This window comes from Coturnix japonica, chromosome 1 (assembly GCF_054131305.1).
Source record: "Coturnix japonica strain WE chromosome 1, WE-NBRP24, whole genome shotgun sequence".
Taxonomy (NCBI): domain Eukaryota; kingdom Metazoa; phylum Chordata; class Aves; order Galliformes; family Phasianidae; genus Coturnix; species Coturnix japonica.
In genome coordinates this window covers 32,642,005-32,660,947 of record NC_140663.1, presented here as the reverse complement: position 1 = coordinate 32,660,947, position 18,943 = coordinate 32,642,005, and the positions used below count along the sequence as shown (strand labels likewise).

Genomic DNA, 18,943 nt, shown 5'->3' with positions numbered 1-18,943 from the left:
AGAGCTCAGCCTCTGTAACAAGTAGTAACAAGTAGTGCCCGCAAAGGCCTTCATTTTTGCATGACTCCCGTGATGTCACTCTCTCACGCTGACAGAAATCTTAACGAGGTCCTTCTACTTTCATAGGTTTGCAGCTAGGACTGCAGTTGGAAAGCCTTGATAGAATAAGTTACTGAGTGATGAAAGGATATCAACCAACGAGCACAAGACTTAAATTCTTACTCTTTCTTGCTCGCTACTGGCATTCTAATGGCAGAATGCATTCATACCGCTGTTGCTCCTGGTAGTGGTTAGTGTTTGATTTCCTGTTGGGAACCAACACATGTCCCTGCTCTAGGACAACAACACCCAGAGCAGCATAAAGCTATCAACCCGCCAGACGGTCTACTAAAGGAATATACATTTATCCTAATGATATTCCCAAAGTAACAATGTTTATGACACTACTGCTTCACACTACCAGCCAGTCACACAGGATGTTTCTGGGTCAGAACTTGCACACAGAAGAAAGCTGAGGACCACAATTACTGGCCTTATGGTCTATCAAGGGACACTGGCGTTCAGTTCTTCATTGAGTAGCAAAGCATTCATACTGATCAACTTCCTCCTTGGGAATGGAAAGCTTAGGAATGGAAAAAGCTACTGAATAAATTCTGTCCTGCTGGAATTTGTTTTGTTTTGGCTCAGAGTTTTGACAGAGTACGTAAGTTAAACACACCATTTGCCTGACAGCTTTATTTCTATATGTTTCATCTTTATTTGGGACTTGCAATACTTACTGGCAGCTCCAGACTTGGGTGTGCTGTAGTGCTCCACATAGTCAGAGTGAATTCACGTCCCTGCTCTTATTCACACACTGCAGCAGGCCCCTAATTCTGAAAGCTCCACAGCTCCTCCATCCCACATCCCTTATAAACAAAGCAAGCATTTAAATAGAAAGATATTACCCAGTTACAGTAATGTTGGAAGATGCAGACAACTCAGACAGGTTGGTCCTGGTGTGAAGCAACAGAACACCTGGCAGCACTGGAAGCACTGCCAGAAGAAGAGAGTGCAATATATCTACAAAGCTCTAAGTCAACACTCCAACTTCTTGTAGAATAGGTTAACTCCTACTTGAAAAAAAATAATGATTTATTGCAATTTCAGGATCTGGATAATCTGTTTTTAATTATCCAGATCCTGAAATTGCAAAGTAATTCTGAATATTGGTCACTCTGATACCAGTACCCTTCAGTGCTCAGGGGAATCAGGACAACAAGCCTAAGCAAGACCTGTCTGAAGACTTCTCATACACAGAGTGATTGCCATATGTCATTTATTAAAAATAAATTATGCCATTGTCATACTTTTACTTGAACTTCCAACACATCTAAAAATCAAAGCAAAAAATGAGGAATGTTTCACAACAGAAACTTCTCAATTAAAAAAAAAAAGTACAGCCACACACTGTATCCTCCTCCCTGCAACTTCTATTGAAAAGAAGTAACTAAATTAGCATCAGCTGTACCTCAGTTGTTATAGTATACCTAGAGTTAACACTGTCCTTTCTGGAGTTCAGGAGTACTCTGATCTTTCTAAATATTGAAGATTTAAGAGCGGAAATCTCATAAACAACTCAATGTCACCAATATGAAGATAAGACAAAGCTGAAATTCCAAATAGTGGCCTTTGAAGGTCCTTCCTGCAGGACTCTCATGGGATCACATTAATTCAGATGATAACAGATCAAAGCATTTCATGCTGCTATGGACTTAAAACTACACAAGTCTTCTCAACGTGACATGTTATTTTTAAAAGGAGAGTCGTATCGAACAGCAGTGAAAAGCAGGCTAAGTCCACCTCAGTTTAGGAAAACAGACTTTGTTTCAAGAACTGAAATAATAATAATTAAAAAACCCAAGGCATTTGATTGAAAGAAAAATTATCTTACAAAAATGTGCATTTCTTAATTCTAGACATTACAGAAGTACTAATAAAATCCTAAAAGCCAACTAACTCAGCCTTTATGTAGAAGCAGCATAAATCCATTCAACCTATAAAAACCTCATGTATACATTGCTATAGATTAAGGGCGTATATTCCTTCTACAATTGTGTGCTCTTCCACATAAAGGCCGACATACAGCGACTACACAAACTTGCTCTATTCGGAAAGCTTTTATACCTTTGAAAAGCTGGATTACACAGTTACTCAGTTCCAGTGCTGAATTTCAGACTTACAGAGTAGATTTCAAATCAATAAACCCCATGTGGAAGGTATTAAAATTTCTGAATATTCTCAAAAAGGGGCAGAGTTCGATTCAAATGAATTTGGACAAGGCAACACACACAACATGATAGTAAAAAAATAAGAAAGATAAACTGAACATCAGCTATTTAATACAAATCTTCAACTACCCCTCTAAAGATAAAAATAAGAAGCTTTTAAGTTAACAGAATGGGCTCTATGCTTTGAATGTCTCCAAGTATTATGAAGGTATACAGGAAGTTTAAATACAATCTATGCTGGCTCAGTAACTTCCACATCTTCTATAATTAACGATGAGAGATGGAATCATCTATACAGAATACAAAGCACTAAAAATTAAATTTCCGCTTCCCTTTGGAGCTACAAGATCTGTTTTAGTAGCTTCTGGTAGCAATGGTAACGGGAGGATGGTTGGACTAGATGATCTTGTAGGTCCTTCCCAACCTTGTGATTCTATGAAATGATCTGTCAATGAGACTCCCTCTGTTCACTTTGAGGATAACTTCCATAGCTTCTTTGGTTGAGACACTCATCTGTGAATAACAACCTCAAACAAAAACTCACACTGCTGTGCAAGAACCAAAGAATACAGTTTGCTCAGAACACTAAATGTTATGAAGCAATTCTTTGCTTACAGAGACAATCTCACCTTTATAAAACAGTGAATGGGAATTTAAAATTTTGAAATTTAATCATAGATAATTTAATAGCTATTGCATTACAATAGTGATAATAATCTTCATATATTTAATTAGTTAGGAAATAACAATTTCAAATAAACATGGGCAAATTTATTATTCTTACTGGGTACATTTTTGTTTTGTGTTTTTAAATTCTAAACATAGTCTTTTGCTCCAAACATTATGTAATAGCATTATTTTTAACAAACTTATTTTCAGGGAAGGAAAAGTTTTATCAGGGTACAGAATAGGCCACAAGGCTTAACTCTTTTTTTTTTCCCTCCCCAAAATAATTCCATAAAACTTTACACACTCTCAATTATAGGAAACAGTGAACCAGAATTATTCCTTTCTAAGTGTGTTATCCGCCTACACAAAGTTACAGAGGACTTTGTGCCTGGCTTGGACAGTAGCTTCAGTGCTCCAATACCCTGGGGTAAATAGAGACCAGACTTCCATTTCCAGCTTCTTGCTCCTCCATTGAGACCACTGAAGCCAATCCTTTGGTTTCAGGAGGACAAACAAAGTGCTTTATCTCACTTGGCAACGATCTGCACCCACTCAAAGAGCAGCAACAGCAAAACTGACAAGACCTCTTGTCCTGATAGATGGCTACTGCCATACAAAGCTTACATAAGTTGAGATGGAAATCCATTCGCTCTCTCAAATGTTCAGATCCCTTTCTTTCAGAGTGCTCAAAGAGGACTCTTAGAAGTCTTTAAGAAAGACTGAATATAACTGATCACATGTCCAAAGCCTGGAGTCATTTCAACGTCTTGGCCAAAAACACAATGCCACAGCTGGAAACACCAGAGCAACGAGCAGAGATGAAAAAAGATTCACTGCATTGTTGTCTAATATAGGCTTTCCAGATATGTGCTGGCAGTCTCTTGTTTGGTAGTTGACAACCATGCTGGTATTCTTGTCAAAACCTGGGAAGAGATAAAGACTTTGTTTTAAAAAGGCAAGGCAGATGAAAAGAAACAGTAACCACGTGCATGCAACTTCCTACATTTTCTTTACCATTACATTGTCTGATCCTGTAAGAAAAGACAGTAAAATGCTAACCAAGATTATGGTTAGCTGCATCTGGTAGGCTCAAAGAATGGAATCTAAATGCAGTACTTTAAGTTCAAAGCTCTCAGAAGCTGTGCTTCTACCGAGTCTGTTTATCTCTTTATGCAGCCCTGCAACAAAGAAAGGTAGGAAACATGAGCTAAGCCAGAAGAGGAAGAAGCTACTGGGGGAGCCATTAAAACAAAGGACGCGGTTCTGAACAGAACAGAAACAACTGAGTGTTAGGAAGAATCATTTGTTTTTAAAAGAAAACTATGGAAGCAACACTTTTAACTGAGCTGACAGAAAACAAGGTCTGGATAGAGCCTGAATTTAACATTTGTATTTAGTTTTATACCACTATGCATTTAATTCCTATAACTTAAGTAATTTCCCGCTGTGCCACAGCGTTCCCAGTATTGTAGCACCACACCCCATTTTCTGTTACTGTGCACATTTCATTATCCAATGCTTTGTCCAGTTCGATAAATTGGTAAAAGTGTAGCATTCTAGCATGCTTGCTTCAAATGGCCCCTCATAGGTCAGTGCAATATTGATCAGGTGTGTGTGTATGTATAAACCTAAGTTTGACATGAACAAACACTCCAAAACAAATGACAATATTTTGAACTAGAATTGTTTTTCTCTGTATGTTGGAGTATCTGCTAATGCCCACAATACAGAAACATCATCATATACCACAAATGCACGTACATTATAGATTCAGAGCATAAACAGTTCCTTCAGCAAGTCTTTTTTTGTAGTTTGGTTATTTACACAGTTGGTATAATCTCAGTTTGGAGATACAGGAAAATCTGGATGCAAACCTGCAAAGCTGTTAAGGAAAGTCTTGATGTGTACGGTAGGGAAGGACTTCCTCTTCAAAACACTGTTATATAAACTGAAATTACCAGTAGGTAAAACATCAAGAGAAGGTATAGGCAACACTGGCATCATGTTTTCCAAGATACCCACAGTATCACAGCTGTTATTACTGCCATATTCATTTTTTCAAGATGCTGAGAAGAGATTGGAGCACTTCTCATGAGAGCACACTGAATACAGTCTGGAAAAGCACGTTAAGCAGAGAGGGGGATGTAACCTAATAGCATGCACACCACGAACAGCACTTACTCATCTATGTCATAGCATGTATAACATAGCATACGCATGCATTCATAGTATACACAGTCCAGAAGTGCTTAAGGATTTGGAAATGAATCTGTGGAACTTGCACACTGTCCCTTCTGTAGCTCACTACATAAGTTGCTGAGCAAGTAAGAAAACAGATGACAAATGCAGACATGCATTAGGTAAGTTTCCCACATTATCTTAATTTGCTTCACTAGAAGAATGAAACACAGTCTGAGAGCTTCAGTGCTTCATCTTTAATAATGAAGTATATTTAAGAATTCCTCACATAGTTAAACGCTCCATTTTGGTTTGGACTTTTCTGGATCTACAAAGAATAGAATATTTTTAAGTCATATCAGAAAAGGAAGAAAGAAGAAAACGAGAATTCTTACCACTGTATTGCATTGTAGCACCCAAATATGAATCAAGAATTGATCCCAGTAATCCAGCTGCTGCTCCAAACACAATAATTGGCCATTGTGGAGCCGACACATCCAGATCATTTACAAAAATGAGCTGTGTTATGTAGTAGGCTATACCTACTACCATGCCACCAAGAAAACTTGAGAGCAGGCCCACCAATGTAACTCCTCCATTAGTACCTAAATCAAAGAAAATCAAGCCGATTTACAGTTTTGTTCTTTTTACAGACTTAAATTTACTATGCTCATAGTCGTATCTATCCAGAAGGCTCTGCCATCACAGCTTTTATTTATAATCCTCATGAAGCTGCTCAGATGCTTAACTGGTATCACTGTACCCTAAGTATTATCATTACTTTCCCTGTCCCTGAGGCTTGTTATCTAGAAATATTTTCTAGCAATAAATGAAGCAAAACCTGATAGCAAACTTCTCAATATAACCTGGTATCTGACTGCTGTAAACCTGCATCTCACAGATGATATACAAAAGGAAAACAACTCAGGAAACTGCATGTCGGAGAACACATCCCTCTTAGCATTTTCAAACCTGTTTTCAATGTTTGGGCTTTTTTTGAGGCTCTTTTGGAACTTTCCAAGTTGGGTGCATAATTCAAAAAACAAAGCAGCAAAACAATAAGAGATGGAAAATATAGAACAGATAGTATCTCACCTACTGGAACTTGTTTCCAGGTTGTTATTAACCTTGGCTTGCTTTTACTCATAACACTCCCGATTTCCGATGCCCATGTATCACCAGCAGAGCACGCCAAAGCTCCCAGAAGGGATAAGCACATCCATGATGCCGTGTAATACTTTGAAAAGTCTATTGGAATTTCACCAGGTCCACTTTCTATCATATACAAGATAGCCAGCTCAGTAGGAATACCACCATTACAAAATACTTGCAACCAATTCCTCTGTCCACCTGAAGTGACGGAATGAAAATTTTAGTATTTTCAGATAAAACACCTCAAAATACAACAGCTAGAGACAAAAGCAAAATACGCACACATAAAATTAGATTTAAAAACTGCACATTTTCAAAAGGTAAGTTGCTTGCATTCATGGCGATAAGGGAATGGGAATGACAAGTGTTCCCTATTCTGGGTATTACACCTCATCTGATGCTTCGAAAGAAAGGGGAATACACAGTATGAACTCTTCACAAGGGATCTGAAGGAACCAGAGTGTCAGGGCTTACCTTCTTTGTATTCTGAATCTATACGTTTCTTTATATCTTTTTTCCATTTAGTAAGTTTTGAAGAAGTGACAAAAAATACAAGCAAAGAAGTGAAGAAACTGTAATTGGCAACTGTAAGGATAAATCCAACCACCAGTCCTGTAAAGAAGAAAGTATGTAAGATTTCTTCACGTAACAACTGCAAAGCAATTAAGTACTTTCAGATGCTTGAATACAAACTTCATGATAAATGAACATCATGATAAACCTAAGATAAACGTGCAATAAGGAAATTAATGAAGCATCTAACATCTGTAATGAGAACTCTAGAGACATCTTGACTGAACAATATCAGTTACCTTAATTATTTTCTCATAAATTTAACTACTAAAATTGTTAATTTTATTGCTACTGCTAGAGCATCTGAGGTTCTCTTGCCACAAATCAGTAAAGCAGTGAAGAAGATGGAGCAATAAAGAAAAGAGAAAAGTTACTTGCCTAAAGAACTCGACTCCTCACGTGAGAAGTATATAGCTGGGACTATCTCTCTATCTGGAAGTTTATCTTCAGTTTAACAATCAAATTCCCCCCCCACCCACACACTAGGACACTTCCTGCCATTCATTCTCTTTTGTTTCCAAACTGTTTGACCTTTTTCTTTCTGTTATTTTCTTTAATACTTGAGCTGCTGGATGTGACTTTTTTTTTCGTTTCCTACCTCCTTCTCCACAGAGAAGGTCTACTTCTTGGTGCCCTCAGCTCCTCACAACTGAAAGAAAACATGATTCTAAACCAAGAAAATCCTCCCACTGAACTCACAGACAGAACAGGATTTGCAGATGGGTGACATAAGAGGAATAGATGACAGGTTGTTTCTTTCCACTGACCATCAGCTCAGACAATGCCACAAGACAAGGAAGGGTCAGCCACCTCAACCAGAGATCTTACATCAGATTTCAGTGAACACCAAGGACTTTCTTTCCTTATGGCCAAGAAAAATGTAGTTGGAACAGTCATTGGCTTGAACCAAAGAACAGCCTTAATTTTCTTCTTATTTGTGGGCGGCAAATATGCTGATATTAGAGAAAGGAGAACCATGCCATCTTTACTGGTTTCCTATCACACAGGCAGGCTGCTGGCATGGCTTTTCCTTACCCCTGCCTCTTCAACTTTATTATCTCTAGATGTGCGAAACAAAACCATAAAGATTTAACTACAAATTGTATGTGAGTTCAAAACAATCTCGTAAAATTATGTAAATCTAATGACAATATTAATGGAATACACTGCAAACAGCTGCAAAAATTAACTTATAACACTATAAATATCAGCATGAACTCAAGGTATGTATACTTACATCTACACTGCACAAGGTAGAATGGTGTTAAAATAATATCACACACAGTAAAAGGGACCTTAATTCAGTTTATTGAGTCTTTAGCTTAATAATCTCAGAAGAAACATACCTGCCAATGCACCACTGTGATCAAGACTCCTCTTCTTAAAACCCTGTGTAGCAATCACTACAGGAACTGCGACTGAAAAAAGCCAGCGCCATGGAGAAATCGGTCGGATATTGCCTGGTAAATAAAATGAAATGGTTGCACATCATCCTTACAAGTGCATCCTTAGTGCCTTTATATCTGAAAAATAATTCCCTCCATGAATATATTTCAAGTCTGACCTCAACAGAGATTAAACCTCTTTACCATTCAAAACCAAGGATTTTTATTAAAGGAAGATCAAAATACCTGTAATTGTGTACTCTTTTTTATTCAGCTGTCAAAGAAAACAGAAAATACATTAAAGTAACTAAACTTAACAATCAATAAATGGCAAATTCATTAGAAATAAACACAATGAGGTTTTTCTTTCTAGAAAAAGAATTTAGAAACCCCCAGAATTAATATGCAAAATGTTAAGAGCAGCTGAAACCTAACTGAATAAAAGAGATAACTTCAGACTTTAGACCAAATTCACACCCACAACCAGGTATGTAGAATTTTGCTTCAAATATGAATAAAGCACAAAGTAAAGCCGCAGTTAATAAGGCATTACCATTCCTTTCATGTGTAGAGACTACAAAGCAACTTCAAGAAAACAAATCAGGGCAAGAATTCCTCTCACAGATCATGTGACGACTGACTTGCTCAGAACTTAAATAAATCTGAATTGTTCATGACTATGACGGTGCCTTTTGATCAAGGTTGAGAATACACAAGCCAGCACACTGCATCAAGTCAAGTATCTACCTGCATCTGACTCAGAACCACACCTGGCAGCAGCCAGCTGCACATGCTCAATATTAGAGTGTAAAGAAGATATATGACTTATATTCCTCTTTTTATTGGAATTTTTCTGTTGTAATTTCTAAAGTCATCTCCCCTCATATTTGTCCAATCCCCTTTTTAAGCCAGTTGTTGTTTTCAGCTCCATAGCCACATGCAGAGCTGAATTCTAGTTATAAAAGCCTTTCATGAAGCCCAACTACTCAGATAATGCTGCCTCAAGTATCATTGGACACCTGCTACAGTTTTTGACCTACTGAATGTGAAAAGATTCTGTGATTCCCTGATTGCCTATCTGCATTATTCTTGCCATTCACAACTTATACAGATGGCCCATTTCTACAGTGAAATGTCGTTACCTGTTAAGTCTTTTTAAATGGACGCTATTACCTGCGCTGCTCATACTTATTCCTTTCCCTTCTGCTACGGACACCATGAGATGGGATGAATGGAAGCACATGCAGTACTTACAGCAGGGAGACACTGTGAATTTACAATTATAAAGACTTTCTTTTTTTGCAAGCAAATTATTAATTTTTAACAACATGTTTCATTAAAAAAACAAAACAACAAAACAACAAATGGATGAGGGTATATTAGGTAACCTGCACATTGCAATTCCCCTCTCCTGCATTAGCTACTTGTACTGAACCAAGCTACTGACCTCTTCAGCCACGCACTATCCCAATTACAGACTGCTATGGTGTAAAACACAAACATTTGTTCCATTGCTTCCACTGCTATCTCAACTTCTTTATTCATCGTCAGGCTGCTGTTGGGTTCTTCTCTTCCCCATAGCAGACTATCTCCTCAACAGGAAGGAATTTATATCCCTCAGCATCTGCAGAAACATCTGTTATAACACAATGGGTGATCTTATGACTACATTAACCAGAAGGGCTAGCAGCCCTAGGAACTTTCAAAGTAAACTAGGAATACCTAAAACTGTAAAAGAACTGAAAATTAAGCTTATTTCAGCAAGCCTTGGGCTCCCCTGTTAAACCACTGTTTTCTTCAGAACAGAAACACAAACAGAAAAACAACATCCCACTGAACCGCCATATTCCACATCGTTCCATAAAGCACCAGTGTCCATAGCAACTTATCTTCTAAGTAGATGATTTATCTTTAGTGTCCTAAATATATTTATTTCCTTCTCAAATTCCAGAACACTCGCTAAAATAAAAGCTGTAAGTTAAAAAAGGAGTTATTACTGTCCAGTTAGTGGGTTTAACATTATTAATCATAGAACTGACTCTATTTATCTACTGCCCTAGCAGTAATTAATATATGTACATTAACATATGTACATATATATTGCATCACCTCATTTTTACTTTAAATTATAAGACATACATGTCATTGCGAAAGATGTCTCAACTCTTCGAAAGGGCTGACAATAGCAGGACACAGGGAAATGGTTTTAAGTTGAAAGAGGGAAGATTTAGGTTGGATGTTAGGGGGAAGTTCTTCACTAGGAGAGTGGTTAGGTCCTGGAACAGGCTGCCCAGGGAGGTTGTGGATGCCCCATCCTTGGAGGTGTTCAAGACCAGGTTGGACGGGGCCCTGGGCAACCTGATCTAGTAAATGTGTATGTTTGGTGGCCCTGCCAGGCAGGGGGGTTGGAACTACATGATCCTCGAGGTCCCTTCCAACCCGGGTCATTCTGTGATTCTGTGAAGTACATATTTTAGAATATAAAAACTTGAAAGTATGACAAGAAATGGCTGCTATAACTGCTAAAGAGATTATCTCAGCAAGATGTCATGACAGTTTTAAAAAAGCCCACTAAAAAACAGTAAAGCTAATCATTAATGTGGCTTTTGAGCTAAAACAATACCAAAACATGAGAAACTATTATATCTGCTATACAAATATATGACACCACAGATCTGGCATTACATCTGACCTATCTGATAGAGTAGAAATTGCACACAGGCACAGCTGCTTGCCACACTGGAAAGCTGAACATGTTGGCTTGTAACATGAGTGCTTGTGTCAGCGGTACCTACAGCTCTGCAGCTATCCAGGCTCCTTGGAGGAAAGCAGGGCAAATGCATTTGGCAAAGAAGCACTTGTCAATGCAGCACAAGGGTTTCCATGATGGAACGACCTCCTTTACATGCACTGAAAAAGCTCAGTGCCACAGATGGTGTGGAGGTGAGCCCTGTAAAACAGCTGGCTCAAAAACTCAAAGAAAAATGCCACATCACAATTCTCTTCCCTATTTGATTACGTCCACTCCTACTATAAGCTTAATTCCCCTTCACAAACCAAGGTCTTTCCATAGTTCTGGACAAATGGAAAACAGATGTCCTATGTTCCTGTTCCACAATCTCTCTGCAAAGAGTGAGGATTTGTCTCCAGTCCCCTCACTTCCATCAGCCCCTGATTCATGTGGTATCAGGGTTCTCCACCCTACACCTTCCTGTTACATAGCAAGAGCAGAAATACCTTAATTAGTGGAAAAGCTGAGAGAGCTATCCCTATTGAGCAGATGTGCAAAAATGACACTGTTATGAGTCTGCTTAAGTTTGACTGTTGTGGCTTAATCCAGCAGTTGGCTAAGAACCACAGCTATTTGCTCACCCTTCTTCCCAGTGGGATGGAGGAAAGAATCAGGGAAAAAAAAAAACAGAACTTTTGGGTTGAGATAAAACTTAAGATAGAGCAAAGGAAGAAAATAATAGTTATGATCATATATATATGTATATGTATATATATGAGTGTATATAACAAGTGTTGCACAAGCAATTGCTCACTAACCACTGACTGATGCCCAGCTAGTTCTCTGTGCAGTGGAAGATGAATTCCCACCCCTTCAAAACTTCTGTTTGATGACATGTTATGGAGTATCTCTTTAGCCAGTTTAATTTAGCTGTTCTACTTCTGCTCCCTCCCCGCATCTTGGGCCTTTCACTGCGAAAGGCCTTGGCTCTGTACATCACTGCTTAGCAGCGACTTTATACATAGAACCAAAAACACAGCATCATACCAGACACTCTAAAGAAAATAATCACATCTCAGCTGAAACTAAAACACCAACTCTGCTAGGTCTAAAATAATTCACAAAACCTGTTTGTCAAGCCTGTTTCTGTACACCTACTCTGTGTCAAGTTCTACAAACTGAAGTGGAGGTGTCACAGAACATTCCAAATTGCAAGGGATCCACAGGGATCACTGAGTCCAACTCCTGGCTCCACACAGCACCATCCAAATCAAAACCCAATATCTGAGGGCCAACAGTCCTTGAGCTCCAACAGCTCAGGGCCATGCCCGCTGCCCTGGGTAACCCGTTCCATGCCCATCACCTTCTGGTGCAGAACCTTTCCCTAGCCCCCACCTGACTCTTCCCAACACAGCTCCATGCTGAGCCATAGTCACAGCTTGCGCTCGTGTGACACTTGATGATAAAAGAACCCGGTATGGAACAATGAGAGCCCCTTTATTCTGTTCAGTCAGAATCATGGAACATCCTGAGACAGGAGGGACTCATAAGGATCAAGTCCAACTCCTGGATCCAAACAGAACAACACAAAAATCAGACTATATATCTAAGAGTATTGCCATTCTTAAAACTGATGCACTGGAAAACAGAGTCACATTAATTAGCCACTACAAGAGTGGGCATATACTGGTAGGGTTATTTATTTTATCTCCTCTGAACCCAAGGTGACAGCAGGCACCTGGGCATGCTCCTACCACATCCCTAGGCAATGAGCAACTCTGCAGTGACACCGGAGCTCCTCCTGCGGCAAAGCAGCTGATGCATTAGGGACAGCTGTTCACCTGCACAGGAAAGCTGTTCAGCTCTTCAGGGTTTGCTGTAAAAAAAGGTCTTACTAAAAGCGACAGCCCACAGAAGAGTGCTTGTGTCCCTGCAACCATATACAACCCACAGCCCACCTAGGTTACCTGAGCAGGAGAGAGATGACCGTATGGGTACCCACCTCAGCAACTCCTCATGCACATCCCTCTCCTGAGGCACTGATTCCCATTTCTCTCCCTTGTACCCCAGCACACTTTCCCTAACGCCCTGTTCAAAGTCTCCGAGTGCATTTCTAAAACTTCTGCAGGCCAGAGAGCCCCTCGCTATCCATCATCCTTACCGTCAATACAGGACGGCACAGCTCCCGCTGGGACTCGGGCTTCCAGCCCTTCTCGAGCTGGAAAAGCCCTACAGACACCTCATCCACACCCAAAACCCGTCCCCAGGGGTGAGGTGGGGGGGCCTGGCTGTGGGCCCAGCCGACTGGCCGCAGCCTTTGGACTCACCGTAATATGTGCTCGCAGTCATGGACACGATCCAGAACGCCAGAGAGACCGAGATGAGCAGGCTCAGGACGACGATGTTCGCCAACATCTTGAGGTAATCCCTTAAGAAGTCTTGGTTGCTTGTCATAGGGAGCCAAAGTGCGGCCGCCTGCGGGGAGGCACAAGGCACAGGGCACGTCAGTGTCGCGGCCAGCCCTGCCGCCCTGCCGCCCTGCCCGCCCGCCTGCCGCCCGCCCGACACCTACGGACATCTCGGGGGGCTCCACGGGGGGCTCCCGGCGAGCCGCCCGCAACCGCCCCCCGCCCGCTACCCCGCGAGCGGCCAGAGCCGACACAGCCCCGAACCGCGTCAGTTCGGGGACGGAAGCGGCAACGGCGATGAGAGCAGACGAAAAGCGTGGTGAAGTGTCCGCCCCGCCTTCCCCCCAACACCCGGCTCCGACACCGACCTGCAGCCCAGGCCCGCAGGCAGCGCTACCATCCCGCCCCGCCGCCAGCGCCGCAACGCGCATGCGACACCCAGCCCGCCTCCGCCTGTGGAGAAAGAGGGCGAGGCGGCGCTCCACAGCCCTGCCCTGGTCGGGTTGTTAGTAGCTGGTCGCTGGCTGTTCCAATGGCCCTCTGTAAAAAGAGGTTCCCGTGTGCTTCGTGAGGGCACGAGAGCGCCCATCCCGGTGTCATAGCCCTGCCAGCGTGATGTGGGTCTGTTTGGTGCTTCCCCCGTGCCTGTGGGCTCCTCTCTGTGCCCGCATACAGCAGTTATGTGCATCTCGAAGGAAGTAATGCTTGCTATGTGGAAATCCATTTTGCTTGTTTGAGAAATAAGACAGAGGAATGACTGTTGATAACAACAGGAACGAGTATTTATTTTTATTTTTATTTATTTATTTTTTTAAATGAAGTTTGAAACTTGTTGGAACATGGCAAAGTTCATTAAAGACTTAAAGCATCTCCTAAAGCCAGCTTGAGATGAAAACAAGCCAAACCTGCCTGGTGGCTTTTCTGAGGGCATGCCAGAATTACCTGCAAAACACATGGCCATAAATAAAGCCAACGCGAGTTATTAGAGAACTCCCCGTCTCCCTCTTGCATACCAAAGAAGCTTTGCCAGCGCACCACAGAAAGATGGGTAGCTCCGCCATTTAGTGACTCCACCCCTCCTTTGCTATGTGGCAAATAAGAAATATGTTTTATTTGAAATAAACAAGATTTATAGCAGTTCGGAAGAGACGTTCAAGGTAACATGTTCTATAAGTAGAAAGGTGTTGAAAGTAGATGGAAAAAAGTCCCTAAATTTTATAGTGTTACAAGTAGGCCATTGTATCAACATCAATGAAGTAACCTCAGGCCCTTGTTTTTGGGGAGCTGAAACAGCAGCATGATAGAATATGTAAATATTCACTGAGGAGCTGAGTAATAGGTAAAAGTAAATCAAATAATCTTTTACACTGAACAGGCAACATGATAAGTTACAGGCATTGGTAAGCTTTGAAGAACAGAAGTTTTTAGGGTTGAAAATTCTAATGGTTAATCTTCAGGTAAGAACTGGTGGTTCTTATCTCCAAAATTTTCATTAAACCTCCGTTTGAGAAATGAATCTGAAATCCCGGGCTGAGTAGCTGTGGGATACTTTGTGAGATCAGGACACCTTTAGAAGGATAACTCTTACACGTTGTTTAGATTCTCCTTTTATAACCTAAGCAACTGAATTTTTTTACCAACTGAGCTTAGACTGGAGGCTGAACAAGTAGCTGCTTGTTTAGTGGTAATCAACTCCAATATGTTTTTTAAATGTTTATTCAAATAGCCCATAACTGCAATATTGCTGTGTTTAATTTACTGCTTATTTTTTGCTTTCCAGCTTGTAATAGAGACTGGATACTGGAATTTCTGGAGGAGACTGTACAACCATGTGGCCATGATGAATCACAACCCACACACTAATGCAAAAAGGAGGCATGTTTGTGGAAGGTCCTTCATCTTCCTGCAATGCTCCCAATACCTGACTTAAGAAGCACCAGAGCCACTTTAGAGAGACATGCCACAATGTTGTCCTGGCTTATACACAGACCTCACAGCTTGGCTTAAAGCCACAGGTGCTCCTGCTGTTGGAGTTTACAAGAGGAAGAAAAGCAAAATAGCTCTAAGTGCCTGGCATGAACAAAGTGACTCCAATTATGAATTCTGTAGCAACCATAGCAAGAGTAATGTTGACTTTGACTCCTACTCCGGCTCAGAGACTTCTGTTACATGTGACTTTGTGTGTTATTTGAAACCAACATATTTTCCTGCAGTTGCTTAATAAACATTTAATTTTACAGACAGATTAGAAAGTGAAAAAGAAAGAAACATGAAACTCTATATTTGGAAACTGAAGGAAGCAGACACGTTTTGGAAAGTAATAAATCTACAGCTCTTTGCTTGAAAGTTTCTCCCTATACTTTCATATACAAATACATACTTGAGGTAAGAAAAATCTGAGAAGTTTAAATCTAAAAACAGTATAGGGTCATTATAAGCCCCCTGGGTATTTGCACAGAGAACTATAGGATACAAAAAGACAACCAGCATGGAGTCTAGAATTAAAAATAATCATGGTGAATTAATAGGAGACAGGAATGTGAGATGAGCTAAGACAACATGATAAAGTGAAGATAATAGCATGTTATTGCATATAACATGCTAATTAAAATTAACTCTTTGGCATTCATTCTCGTGAATGTATTAGAATTCAGTAGATCTGGTGTATTACAGCACAACATTTTCAAAGTTTCATGAACTAACCATTCTGCTCTTTACTTTTCTGCCTATTTTCTGTCTCTGGTTAATTTCTGCCTCAAGTAGAGCACTTAAAATTATTAGTCACTTTTGGAAATATTGATTAAATTGAGAACAGCTGTTTTCAAACCACAAAAGTTGACAAGTTGAATTCAGCTGAATTCATAACATTTCTGAGGCAGTCAAAAATGTCACTGATTAAAAATATAGGAAAAAAAAAACAACTATTAATTAAGAATTTAGTTTTTGGATTGTAAAGCAAGAAATGCGTTTACTATTTGCTATCTTGATCACAGTTAGTCTATGAAACTTAACAAAAGATTGTCCTATGCTTTCTTTTTGCACATCTACGTAATAATTTTCCCAAACTGACAGTGATTCTGTGAGCATCTTTTATTGTCTTAAAACTTAAACTTCATGAGTAGTGATCAGTTTGTTCCAGTTTCTTTGATTAGATGAAATCAGGCCTGTGCTGCCTCATCTCTGAGATTCTCAGATACTTTCAGAGATAGTGCTCTGCTCATTCTGTTTTCACATTTACTCAGCCAAAAACAATTTATTGTGGCATAACATGCCCAGAAACTCTTGTATATTCCAGGATAACTTTATATATTGAAGTGATGCAGCAAAAATACGCTTTCTTTTTAGAAATGCTTATTACACATGACCTACTTTTTACTACGCGATTAGTTTGTCTTTATCTACTTTATCACTCATATTAAAAAAAAAACAAAAAACATGAAAGCCCTTTCAGTGGCTAACCAGCATTGGATAGACAAGTCCACTGTGACCAAAGCAGCAATCAATGTATTTAAGGCCATCCTTGAACAAGGCCATCCTTTGTTTGAACAATATTTATGAGTTCACATCAGTCAGTTTATTCTGTCCTTTGGTCTTTTCAGGTTCCAGAAAAAGTTTCCACTCTTTTCAGAAATTAGAGTGTTGAGGGGATCCTTGTTTTTATCCACAGTCTAGCCCAAGGCACACACCTCTGTAATTCAAGGTGCTAGGTAGAGATTACAGGACTTTGAGATGGTGCAGAACATAGAATCATAGAATTACCCAGGTTGGAAAAGACCTTGAAGATCATCAAGTCCAACTGCAGCATAACCTTAGTGCATATTAATGGTCAAAGGGCATCTGGAGCTCATCTCTATGGGATTGGCAAGGTTAGGCTCCTTCAGGAAGTATCTATCTCATGGACATAAAAACTGCTTTGAGAAAGGAATACCTACATGTGGTGGATAAAACAGCCATGAGAATGGCTCAAGGCTGCCCTGTTCTGTATCACCTTGTGAGGAACAGCATAGTCTGTGTTGACAGAATAATATCTATGCAAGGGAAGAGGAGTGGCTGGCTTTTAGATTCAGATAATTTTAAAATGATACAGGATAACTAAGATAAATACATTTTTAGCCTGTGAAACCTTGTGCTTCCACTTCTGCCTCAACACAAGTGGGTGTAACTTGTCATATATAATGACTCAAATTAGCAGTTCAATCTTTTCAGGTAAATTGTAGAAGTGATGGATCTAGGCACATATGTTTTCCTGCATAGATCACACTGCTAAATTTAAGATTTTCAGAGAACATTTACCTCCCAGGTATTTCATAGAATTGGAGATTTAAGATGACAAGGTTTCTTCACATCTAAAATCATTTATAAGAGAGAACGGGGAAGTGGGGACAATCTAAACCTAAAACAACACTGTTTTTTCACAGTGGCAGGCAGAATCCCTGGGAAACTCTAGTGGAGGTGGACTTGAGCATGGGAAGAACCCTCAGGAAGAAAAGGAGACAGGAAGAATGTTACTTAATGATGCCAGCAGAAGAAAAGCATTGGTAGGAATGGAGAAGGGATAATGATTGGATGAACAAATGGAAAGTAGAGGCTGCAGCATACTTTGGCACAAAAGATTTTAGACTATAGGCATGACAGTTCTATAAAAAATATGGGAGACAAACATTTGAAGCTGGATTTACTGTATTTAATTGACTACTCAAACCACCAGACTGCTGTATCTTCTAAGGGATATCTGTATTACATGAGTTTTTTCTACATTCTGTCCTGAATGTGGAGCTGACAGAAAATTAGCTGAAAGGAGTATGGTTTCATTTGAGTACAACAGCACTTCGTGAAATGAAAAAGAAAGAAAATCATAAAATTGCTAAACACTTCTTCCCTATAGAGAAACCACACCAACAGGCTGTCAAGTCCAACTGTTTGGTGGATCTAAGTATGTTTCATGCTAGAGGCTTTAAAATTATACCAATCTACATGTCATTTGCAGGTGAAGAGAAACAGGGAAATATGCAACTCACGTTTCAAAGATAATCTCCTTGATAAGATGATAAACTGTATTTTCCTTGAAATACTAAAACACAGCATCCATGTGACTAAGATATTTCAAGCAGTTGCTTATCATGCTGTTTTTTTCTTCTGAGATAAAACTGCACTCAACTGCACCATGAGCTTTAGTAGGGGTAACTGCCAGCATAGGCAATAGGTGATAATGTTTCAGTTGCCAGTTCTCCAGTCACGGCACAACTTTATATCTTCTACTTGTCTTTTCCAACATTATTTCAGTTGCTCCAAGCAAATGATTCTGCCTTTTCTATGTAGAAGATGGCAGGATGCTTTTGTAACAAACCAGAGAATTACATAAACTCAAGCATGGGCCATTTATGGCTTCAATGCTGTTCAAGTCAGTGAAGATATAGGGTGATATACACAAGATATACACAACATGCAGATCTGACCCCAAATCTCAAGGCAGATGCTGTTTAACACCATCAGGCTGATGTATTTTCTTGCTAATTACTATTTTAAAAGCAAAAAGTGGAAATTGCTGTTTGATTAAAGAAGACAATGGCTCTCAAA

At 39.9% G+C, this 18,943-nt stretch overlaps 1 protein-coding gene and 1 long non-coding RNA gene across 3 annotated transcripts; one reads left to right on the top strand and one right to left on the bottom strand.

Moving 5' to 3' along the window:
- Positions 1-1,301: 1,301 nt before the first annotated feature.
- On the bottom strand, positions 1,302-13,788 carry TMEM19 (transmembrane protein 19). 2 transcript variants are annotated; one of them, XM_015855831.3, is made up of 7 exons: positions 13,531-13,788; positions 13,286-13,433; positions 8,189-8,302; positions 6,744-6,881; positions 6,213-6,467; positions 5,513-5,722; positions 1,302-3,862 (listed from the first exon to the last, which is right to left on the bottom strand). In XM_015855831.3, the coding sequence occupies exons 1-7, from the start codon at positions 13,534-13,536 to the stop codon at positions 3,699-3,701; spliced, it is 1,035 nt and encodes a 344-aa protein (XP_015711317.1). In that variant the 5' UTR covers positions 13,537-13,788; the 3' UTR covers positions 1,302-3,698. The 2 variants fall into 2 exon arrangements, with proteins under 2 accessions (XP_015711317.1, XP_085393021.1); XM_085536895.1 differs by having other exon boundaries at positions 13,735-13,788.
- On the top strand, positions 13,249-18,943 carry LOC146762349 (uncharacterized). Its single transcript, XR_014942380.1, has 2 exons — positions 13,249-13,379; positions 17,785-18,943. It is a non-coding gene; the product is annotated as an uncharacterized LOC146762349 (long non-coding RNA).